Source organism: Ornithodoros turicata, unplaced genomic scaffold (assembly GCF_037126465.1).
Source record: "Ornithodoros turicata isolate Travis unplaced genomic scaffold, ASM3712646v1 Chromosome11, whole genome shotgun sequence".
NCBI lineage: Eukaryota > Metazoa > Arthropoda > Arachnida > Ixodida > Argasidae > Ornithodoros > Ornithodoros turicata.
The window spans coordinates 551178-562182 of record NW_026999295.1 but is presented as its reverse complement, the minus strand read 5'-3'; the positions used below and the strand labels follow the sequence as shown (position 1 = coordinate 562182).

Below are 11005 nucleotides of genomic sequence, written 5' to 3'. Positions count from 1 at the left end.
TCGCTGGCTTGAAGTTTTTTCGTCCAATCTTGTGCAGCCACGCCTTCCGCCTTGCTACTTCTTTACTGCTTTTCCCCATTGGAACGGCAAACATTGCCTGTCCTGTTTCAGGACGACTGTTGCACCCGAAGGCACAGCGGCCAGTCATTTTCAGTCGGTTATGATAGGCGATTCAACGCGATAGTTCGGCCTTCAAAAACTACGCGCAAAGAGCACGAACTGAGCGAGGAGCGAACTTGGGAAGATCATGGCGGACGGAAGCAAAGCGACACGGCGGAAGTGGCGCAAAACTACCACGTGAGCGCCTTCGACCAACGAACGCTCCCTGTCGGCGCCGCAAGGGTTGTCGCTACTTCTCAAAGAGCGATCGAGGGACTTTAGTCTGGAGCACGACCATCTCTATAATAGACGATCATCACACTCGCACCTAGCCCCAGCGCCACTGATGTAGTTTCGCCAAGCGGCCCCCGCGCGTTTGTGGCGCTGAATACGGGACCCTCGGCAGACGACGCATGCTATGCGGATACCGTTGCTGCCGTCATTCGCGTTTGGTTTTTGCTATTTTTCACGCGGTGGACAGTGTTTGTCTCCAGTGCATGGTTTGTGCATGGTGCAGACGTGATGGTGTACTGCACCGTCCCGCTTTGCAAGCCGAAGAAAGCAGTGTCGAACACAAGTATTTCATTCCACGAGTTCCGCGCTCAAATGCTGTCTTACGGGAGAAGTGGCTCGAAATATATCGCGGCGTCTTGACACAAGTAACTTCATTGCGAATTGCGATTGTTTCATTTCATATAAGGTGCACTTTTTGGATGGCAGTGTGTACCATAAATAGTTTTATCTAATATAGCTGAGTACCTTTTACGCATTTCTCTCTGAAAAAAAACGAATAATGAACCGGGTGTTTAAATACCCTTCATAAATGCTTTTCGATAGGAGTATTTAAATATAAAATATACAGTATTTAAATGCCGTAACTAGTACCATAAATACTGTGATCAAGATGTCATCTGAAATTACAGAAATAACGATGAACATAAGAAGTCAGCAAGGAAAAATAGCATTTATTTGTTAGATTATCACGGTAATTTTAATACTATAAGTTTTTGACTGCATCACTTAGGATTCTTGTGTTCGGCCGTACAATCAGATTTGCAAAGGAGAACAGCATCTTCACTGGTGCCGATGAGCAAAGGCTTGCATTAAATTTGATGAAGATGCTTCGTACAACAATAAAGTAATCAGCCGCGACCATTGTCTGCAACAACAGCGAAAAACTCTCCATCTAAAATCGTTTTTCGCCTGCATGCTAGCTCGAACTCTGCGTGTTCTGGGCATTTCAAGGCCAAAGACTTTAGCATCGGCGCAAAGCGCAAAATTCTCAGACGTGGCACCGTGGCTACGGCACCTACCTTTAGTGATCACGAAGTTTACACAGCCTTGCATCTCCCAGGAGTGCAAAACGAACACAAAAAATGCACCAAAAGGTAGCGTCGCAGAAAAGTCACCATCAAGAAAAATTCTCAGAGTGGCTTGTATCCGAACAGCATAATAAAGGTTAACAAAGCATTGTAATGGCAAACCGCAAAAGAAGAAACAAAAAGTGTAAAAGTAAAATAAAAAGGGACCAATAAGTAGGAAGACAAAACAAGCAACTGCTGATTTAAAACTGAAGTGATTGCTTATACAACAAATTCTGTTGGACGTCATAACAGGTGTCAGTCATCTCTTTGCCAGGAACAGTTCCTTCTTACGGTCGCATTCACCCATTCTCTGTAACTGCCCTGTACGTTAACACGGAACGCCTCTCACGTGAAACGTGAGAGAACGTTTGACAATCATAAACGCATGATAACTGGCCCAACACACAAGGTGTTGCTGCCAAGTTTATGTATACGATGTACGGCACATTGTGCGCGAGTTTCACAGTTTTACATGCCACCTACGCTTCAGAGCACATCCTATTTCTGAGTATTTAGTTTCAGAAGTCTTTAGTTCTACATGAACAGAGAACCTGCAACAATACACAAACATGTACGCACGAAGAATTAACCACAAGGACTACTCATATTGCGCACAGCTGAGCTACAACAGGCGCTCTTCTGGGTCCCGCAAGTGGCGCCCCTGGCGGCCGCTCCGCGCGTAAATCCGGCACTTCCGCTCCTCGAGGCACGGACGGAAGTCCTATAGGTGAACGGGCGAGTGTTATGGTCCTGTATTATAGAGATGGTCGTGGTCTGGAGCGAAGAGCCGCTCCTTGTGTGTTTCCTTCCTTCATGGCGCCGCCGCCGCCATTTCTCCGCGCGCTGACGCCGCCGCTGGCGCCACTCCGGCGTGTCGGTATCCCGCGCGCGTTCCGTGTCCCGATCGGTTACGCTGCGGAGCGGGAAGCTCAAAGTAGTACCGCGAACTTCTGCCGAGGAGGAGGAGGAGGAGTGTCGTTGGGAGGAAACCGAGAGGTCTGCCTGCCTGATTAGGCGGCATGTTTCTCGGGAAGGGAAAGGTGGTGGTGAGGAGGAGAGGAAAGGGTGAAGTGGAAGACCGAGCGGAATCCGCTCGGGGGGAGGATAGCTGCGTCCATGGGCCGACTTCAGGGGAACTGTGCCGGCATACGCCTATTACACATCTGAGGGAAGCCCAGGAAAACCCCAGACGGCACAGCCGGCCCGCGGATTCGAACCGCGGACCTCCCAGTCTCCAAGCCCACGCGCCACCGGAGCTGGTCTTGTAATCACGAGTATTGAACTGTCATGGCATCAGAGACTGGATCTCCGTTTTTGAAGCGCGTGTCATTGTTCTCTGTTGATAAGAACTCAAGTGCATTTAAAACGAGCGCGGTGCGGCGTTACTTTGGCACCTTAGTTTTGCAAGACGGTGACAAGAAGCGGAAGATTGGCTCTGATTTCTTCGGCGATGACCCAAGCAGCAAAATGTACTGAAAGTCGAGTGCAATAGGGGTGGACGGTAGGTGGAAGGCCTTGAACAGACTGATGAAACTAAAGAACATTGATAAGACACATACCGTCCACCCCTATTGCACTCGACTTTCAGTACATTGTGCTGCTTGGGGAGTGGCTGACAAACGCAAAAGAGAAGGATGGAGATAAGCCCTTCGATAAGTGAGTATGTTGGTACATGAAAATCTTCTACGAATGCAAAACATTGGTAAAAGGAGACGTGTAGAAAACGCTCGGGCTTTGTGGCTCTTATAGGGACTGTGCGACAAACTGGTGGCGCCGTGATTCGGCCTCCGGAGAAAGTACCTTGCGTGATAGCCGCCGGGTAGCCAGGTTTGTTTACATGTGAAGTGCGGGCGTCTTTGTTTGCCACACTGGAACTGTTGCATCGCTAACTGTGCTAGCACCTAAACGAACTCTTCATTAGGGACCAGATGTTTCATATCTCGTGATTTCCATGCTTCCAATACCACCGGGGGCACATACACTCGCAGCGAATAGCGTTCGTGGCGCGCGTTCGGCCATTGCATGAGGTGTGCACAACATATTCTATTTCTTTTGTTCTAGTTTCGATGAAACTGAATGAGGACCTGCAAAATGATCAATGATTTACAGTTGCCACATTCGTGACGGTGAAACGCCGCTGGATACTCGTCATAGTGCACGTCAAGTGCAGGATACGTCAAGTGCACCGACCAAACGGCAACCTATTTCGAGATAATGATAGAGATGTTTCATCGCTAGTGCCCAGAGCCGATATTGCTCCCGGTAATCTGGGTGACGAGTCTCACAGTGAGAACGGAAGTTCTACGTTGTCCAAAAGGTTTTGTATTCACGCACCGACCATTTCACAGCTGTCGTGGCGCAAGCCTACGGTGGTAGCCGAGGAGAAAACCCATATAATTTCTTCTTTGAGAATCTATTTACCGTTATTGTATCTGAAGATACTGGAAAAACTGCAGTACAAGTTCAGACAATAAGTTGTGACCTCACGTGTTTATTTGCATATGGATAAAACGGACGCACGATGTAGATTTCAGTGACGAAGCTATGTGTGTGCAAAGAAGACGACAGGAATACAAGACTCCAGCCTCAGAACATCAGTTCTTTCAAATACAAGACTCAGTCAAACATATGGTATTACAAATGTCTGGAGTCAGAGAAATACACGTATATAGCCCTCGCTAGCAAGCCATTATTTTGTGAGACGTCAAATAACCATCCTCTCGACATATCACAGGTGTTTTGACCGTACAGATGCGAGTGGCTGTTCTCCTTCCGCACTGTCAGATACATTATAAATACGGTGGTTGCTTCTGTGCAGTTTGTCTCCATTCTCCGCTCGCGCCCCAGAAATGTTCCACATTATTTGCACTTGGAAAATTAGCCCTTCTAATTACGGCGGTCGCCACGCAAGCTACGGTTCCATTTGAGAATGCATAGAGCGCGGGCGGCCTGGTATCACGTCGGATACTTCCAAGACCGCCACTGGCGGCGCTGTCGCGACGGAGCAGCGTGCCCCCTTTAGGTGTCGCACGGTCCCTATACTGTCATTATTATTATTATTTATGTGTTCATTAATTCGTGATAGCATTAGGTTGATCCCCATCCCAAGTGGCGTTTGCCGACCACTGATAACTGGCCAATGATAGGTCTTTCGTCGGCATCCGATGTAGTCGGCCAGTGGTATTTGGGCCATTGCTGCGCCAATGTCTTTCTTAAACTTGGTTGGCAGAAGCCGTCGGGCCGACATCGAGTCCCGACAGTTATCCAGCGTTATATGGAAGGATCGGCACAACAAGTAGGGCCATTCTCGGCCTACCATGCATGCCCGACCATGCATGCCAAAGTGAAAAAGAACAAAGAGAAGAGATCATACGCATGGTATTCGTAATTTCAACTAGTTCATTCAATGTATCTTTGCTGCCGCGTTGTATGTCACGAATTTGTTGTTTAGTTAGGATGTATACATTTTGTTGTGAGAAGGGTCGTAAAATTAAACAACAAATAACAAAATTTGCAAACACAGTGAGCCCTGACGTTATTGCGTCAAAAAACATCAAACATCAAACACAGTGAGCCAGTTTTGGAATGACCCGTATGCCGTTTGTACGTAACCGCTGTTCGCGGAACATATTCGACAATGCTGCAAGCCACCATGTGCACATTTCGTTGCGCGAACGTTGGCGTGGTTGTGTGGTTGTTTCTGTTAAGTGTAACTTCAAATAGATGTGGTGAGTCTGGTCATCCGCATTTTATTTGCTATAGTTTCATTTCCAAGAAGTGTCTTAGCTGTGTTAAAGCTGGATTTCAGTTCTGTGTAGTAACTCATCTAGTTCCTTGTCGTACGGAGAGTGGAAAGCGACGCCATTGAATGGCAAAATGGGCGGGAAGAGGAAGAAAAGCTCGTTTAAGCGGAAATACAAAATTGTGATGCATATGTAGATGTTACCCTGATTCCTTTAAATCGTTTGAAACATTTGTCAATGTTTCATAGCAATTAGGTTTAGTTGAGTTAGTGCAATAACAATTAAGCTCGTACTAACTTCACGTATCCATATTGTTGCGAGTACTCTTACAGATGTGAAGCAGTCTCATCATTGAGCACTGCTAATGCAGTGGAAAAGCACTTGAACACTTGTTTCCGATTCGATTATGACGAGTATATTTCGCACAGTTGTGGCGCCGGCGGGAACGCAGTTTGCAGTTACTTTCTCCTTGAAGTGCTTTTTCAGCGTTTGTCCAAATCTTATGTTAGCGAATGCGCACGTCTTCTTTGTACATCTACGTCTAACGGAGCGGTCTTCCGTGTCTTACTCTCAGGCTTCGCCTGTTATAACCTGTACTAACGTTAGCAGAGCACCTGAGCAAAACGGGTTTAGTGAGATGCGTTGAACACAACAATTTTTCAATGTCCCAGTTACTGTGATAGGTGCACGAAGGTTCGTTGTAAGCGGATGATACTTTGCTTCCCTCCACAGGTGACAGGTAATGTGTGACACTGTTCTGAAAATTATTTTCTACATGGTGGATGCAGCAAAAAAAAAAAGAAAAGACAGTACCATTTTCCTTCCTTAAGCAGTTTGTTGTTTAGCGTGATCCGTGCTAAGTAACCGTTTGTGAAGTAGGCTGTGCAGAGCTTGTGGTACATCATTTCAATTCTCTTTCTAGCAATGGCTTCATCGTTGGGCACCGCACAGAGAAGGTGAATATAATGGAGAAATTTCTTCTTGCACAACGACGCCGGGTCGGGGGGGAGAGGCACTCCTGGATAACTTGGCGTGGAATCCCCAAAGTACCTCAGTTCAGTAGTGACATGTTTTAATGTTTCAAATTAGTTACGTTTCGTTAAGGAGCTGCTACTGTACCGTACAGAGAGTACTGGCAACTCCAGGTATTCGTATCGTGGCAAGATATCTATTGGACCTGAAGCAGCATGTCCACTGAGCACTGCTAATGTAATGGACGTAACCTGTACTGTACTTCAACAGTTCCTCATTCAATCATGACGAGTATATTTGGCAGTTATGGCACCACACCAGCAGTAATTCAGTATGCAGCTCTAATAAAAGTGTTTCTAACAAATATACTTTTCCTCTTATAGGCTTCGAAAAAAAGGTGTTTGAGAATCAGATGCGCTTGCTGAGTGAACTGAGGAGCTTGAGAGCACTTTTAGCATGGACAAAAGCTGTTCAACAAATCAGGATTCCAGACGATTGCCCGTCGCTACCAGCAGCATCAGTGGAGGAGGTGTTCATGTTTGAGAACTACATATCTGCGGGGGACAGTTTCGAAAAGATTGTAATGATTCTATTATACTGGTGATCACTCAGCCTAACCTGTTTAATGCTACTTTACACGCACGCACAGGTCTTGTACTTATCAAGGTTCGGGGGCACAGACATTCAAGACACTGTACGCACTATCCTGAGGCAGCTCCTGGCAAAGAATGCTGCGCTAAAATTCAGCTGGAAGGGTTCACGTGGCCTGAAAGAAGCTTTTCACAAGTTGGAGAACACCGTCAATCTAATCATGAGTATGGGCTTTTATTATATTGTACAATATTTTTTACCAGTTTCTCTAGTTCTGCTAATTTATCAGTGAGCAGCAATGCACCTCCTGAGCTGTTTGTGCCGTGGAGTAGAGTGGTCAGAGTTTTTGGTCAGAGTGCATGTGCAACAAGTTGCAGTGATATGCCGTAAGGCTCACCATCCGTAGTTTCAGCACCTGCTAATTTTTAACTATGTAGGTTATCCCACATGAGACACGACAACTCTGGGAAAGGAGCCAGTACGTTGTATCCCTGACACGCATGCACATAAGCTTTGCATCTTGTGAAGGACCAAGTTGTACATTTCCTTTTAAATTTGCAGGTTGCGTCAAGAATACCTGTGACAGTGCTACCCTGAAAGACATCAGTGCCGTAATAAAGTGGTTGGTAGGTGCTCCAGACAGAGAAGGCGGCAGAAACCACCGACGTGTGGCCATAGGATCGTCTTCACACCGATCGGAAAATGATCAAAAGGACGGTGACTCATGAAGGAATGCTCCTCAGACAGTGACAGCAGCAAAGGGGCAGCTGAACCTGTCATTTTGTGATACATAACAGTTCTGTGCTATGGGGATGTGACTATCACTGTTATGTCGCTGTACAACACTGTGATGCTTTGTTGTGCTCTGCAGTGATGTAAGCATTGCAACAGCTAATTATCTAGGAATTTGTAGGAGTACTAGTCTGAATGAAAATTGGCATGGGCATGTACCCGGAAGAGGAGCTGTAATTGAACAATTGCATTTGAATAACTTGCAACATATTTTGTCAGGTGGGAGCTCTTAACATGTTGGCAGAATAATTTTGGGTGTGCATTTCCCTTGGACTTCTCTCAAATTAAAAGCGATGAAACCTCAGTCCAAGGGACATGAAAGAACGAGACAAATACGAAATGAACAACATTTGTGTTCGTCCCATCCTTTCGTGTCCTCTGCACTGGGGATTCATCGCTTTTCAAATGCACTGCCAAACAACCCAGTTTTTAAACTTTTTAACGTATTCTCTTGACGGCATTTATGAGGATTTAAGAGAATAGGTTAAAAAGTTTAAAAACCAGGTTGTTTGGTAGTGCATTTGAAAAGCGATGAAACCCAAGTGCAGGGGACACGAAAGGGTCGGACGAACACAAAATGTTCTTCATTTTGTATTTGCCTCGTCCTTTCATGTCCCTTGGACTGAGGTTTCATCGCTTTTAATTTGAGAGGTCCGAGGGAAATGCAAGTGAGTTCTATGCCAGTTTGCATTGTGAGCAGTTGTACATGCAATGCTGATAAGTTACTTGAAGGTGTTGATTACTTGACATGTTCGAAAATGTTCAATTAGGAACACTTACACTACTTACGAGGAACTTATCTTGCTGAGGACCTATCTACGGGGTGTCCCAGAAGACGTGTCATCGAATTTTAACTAAACCAACAAAGTAGACCACCTAGAATCATGGTCAACGGCATTACTTCATACTAGGCTTTTGCCACCTCCTGATGTGAATATCAAGTAACATGAGTATAATTATGTGAATTTTTGCAAATTGGACTCTGAAGTTTGCCAGGTAAACGTCACTTTTGTTATCCCACCAATATTAAGAGCGTGCCGAATTTACTGACATTAATGGTAATTGACAGATATATTTTGGAGCCATCCCATTAAAAAATGCCTAACATCATGCTCCACGGTGCTCCCAGAGGATTGCATGCAACAGATTGTTCAGCACAATCATTGTCAGTCCGGAGAAAAAAGGTTGGCAACCCAGCTCACACCGGCATCGTTGCGCGTTGTGCTTGGCAGCTGAGACAGGTGTTATGTCTTTTTTAAGTGTTTAAGTGTTTAAGTGTTTATCTTTTCCAAAAGAATAGTCCGGTCAGTTATCATGAATTTGAGTAAATTCGGTATGTTCTTCACGTTGGCGGGTGTAAAAGGTGGACCTTCACTTGGCAAATTTCAGAATTCATTTCACAAAGAAGTACATAACTGAAGTTGGGTTATATGACATTGATGTCAGGAGGTGGCAGAAGCCAAGTAGGAACAAATGCCGTAAACCCGTTCAGTTCAATGACACGTTTTTGGGGGCACCATTCATGGGCTTGTCAACTTTTTTCATACTTCTATTTTTGTGGCTATTTGTATTTACAAAGTATACCAACTGACAGCAATTTATTTTATGTGAGATGCCTGCAACAAAAGCTCTTTATATATATGGCTAATACATTTCCTTGGTCTCAAGAGCACAGGTATGGTGCCAACATTTAATATATCTTTGAGAAATGCTGACCACCCCATAACATGTCTATGCTACTAGTCCAAGATGTGACTGTGACATCAGTTTTATTTCAGTGTGTTGTATTGAGAGCTTTACTAGGGTGCCGTTAGTGCAGACGTCAATTTCGTTATGAGAAAAGCTGATCACCTCATAACATCTCTATGCTACTAGTCCATCAGATGACTGTGATATCTCTTATTTCAGTGTGCTGTGTTGAGAGCTTTACTAGAGTGCAGTTTGTGCCGACGTTCAATTGTGTTATTAGAAATACTGGCCACCTCATACATGTCTATTACTAGTCTATCAAAAGACTGTTTTATTTTAGTGTGAATTGAGTGCATTGCTGGGGTGCAGTTAGTGCCGTGGTGCAAGTTATTTAAGAGAAATGCTGACCACCTCATAACGTGTCTATGCTGCTAGTCCATATCAGATTACTGTGACATCTCCTTTGCTATATTTTACTGTGTATTGAGTACATTGCTAGGGTGCAGTCAGTGCCGATATTCAATTTCCTGGTGAGAAGTGCTGACAACGTTATAGCTTGTATATGCTACTAGACCATCACATGACTGTAGTTTCATACCTGTATGTTTTCAGTGCATTTCTTGCCAACCTTCAGTTTATTTTTGATAAATGCAGGCTACCTCATCACATATTTGTGCTACCAGACTGGACAACGTCATAGCTTGTCTATACTACTAGTCCATATCACATGACTGTGATATCAGATTACTGTGACATCTCCTTTGCTATATTTTATTGTGTATTGAGTACATTGCTAGGGTGCAGTCAGTGCCGATATTCAATTTCCTGGTGAGAAGTGCTGACAACGTTATAGCTTGTATATGCTACTAGACCATCACATGACTGTAATATGTTTCATCCCTGTATGTTTTCAGTGCATTTGTTGCCAACCATCAGTTTATTTTTGATAAGTGCAGGCTACCTCATCACATATTTGTGCTACCAGACTGGACAACGTCATAGCTTGTCTATACTACTAATCCATCACATGACTGTGATATGTTTCATCCCTGTATGTTTTCAGTGCATCACTGGGGAGCAGTTGTTGCCAACGTTTTATTTTTAATAAATGCAGGCTATCTCATCACATATTTGTGCTACTAGACTATTAGATGGCAATGGTTCCTACTGTACCTGTGTGGTTAATTCACTCAAATTTCTGGAAACTGCTCTGAGCAATCTAGGTGATATGTCGTAGTGTCAGCAAGCACTTCATGAACATGAATAAAGTAGACCTTTATAGACATAACAAGCCACCTTCCTTCCTGTGACCACTACGCCTCATCAGGACCATCCTTCTTGCATACTGCTCAGAATGGCCAACTGCAAACACATACATGCATTAGCAGACAAAAAACGAAAAATCGATGCCATGGCGGACACCCAACGCATGCTTAGTACCTGATCGGGTCAACCAGTTTTTTAAAACTGGCCCATAGTTGGCCCATTCACGAAATTCGCTTATGCGCCATTGCACAGCCGACCAAAGCCCGACTTTTAACGAACCTTGGTTCGAGGTTGGCCCTATGTTTTTTAGGTCGGCCGTATACAATGGCCCGACATCGGGTGAACGAAGTTGGGCCGGGTAAGGCCATTGTCAATCGCCAGGCTTGGCCCAACCATTTTCGTGTAGGTTGGGCCAGCTATTTTTAGGTCGGAAGCTGACGTTGGCCCGATTCCACACCGACGTTGTTTTCCCCCTTGGGATGGGCACCG

The 11005-nt window shown here is 44.9% G+C and overlaps 1 protein-coding gene across 2 annotated transcripts; it reads left to right on the top strand.

Annotated features, from left to right (window-relative positions):
- The first annotated feature begins 5101 nt into the window (after window positions 1–5101).
- Window positions 5102–7840, top strand: LOC135371393 (uncharacterized). Of its 2 annotated transcripts, XM_064605454.1 has the most exons (5): window positions 5102–5191; window positions 6129–6162; window positions 6562–6758; window positions 6828–6993; window positions 7331–7840. In XM_064605454.1, exons 3-5 carry the CDS (start codon window positions 6591–6593, stop codon window positions 7495–7497), a joined length of 501 nt encoding a protein of 166 aa, XP_064461524.1. In that variant the 5' UTR covers window positions 5102–5191; window positions 6129–6162; window positions 6562–6590; the 3' UTR covers window positions 7498–7840. The 2 variants fall into 2 exon arrangements, with proteins under 2 accessions (XP_064461524.1, XP_064461525.1); XM_064605455.1 differs by lacking the exon at window positions 5102–5191 and having other exon boundaries at window positions 5399–6162.
- Window positions 7841–11005: the final 3165 nt, after the last annotated feature.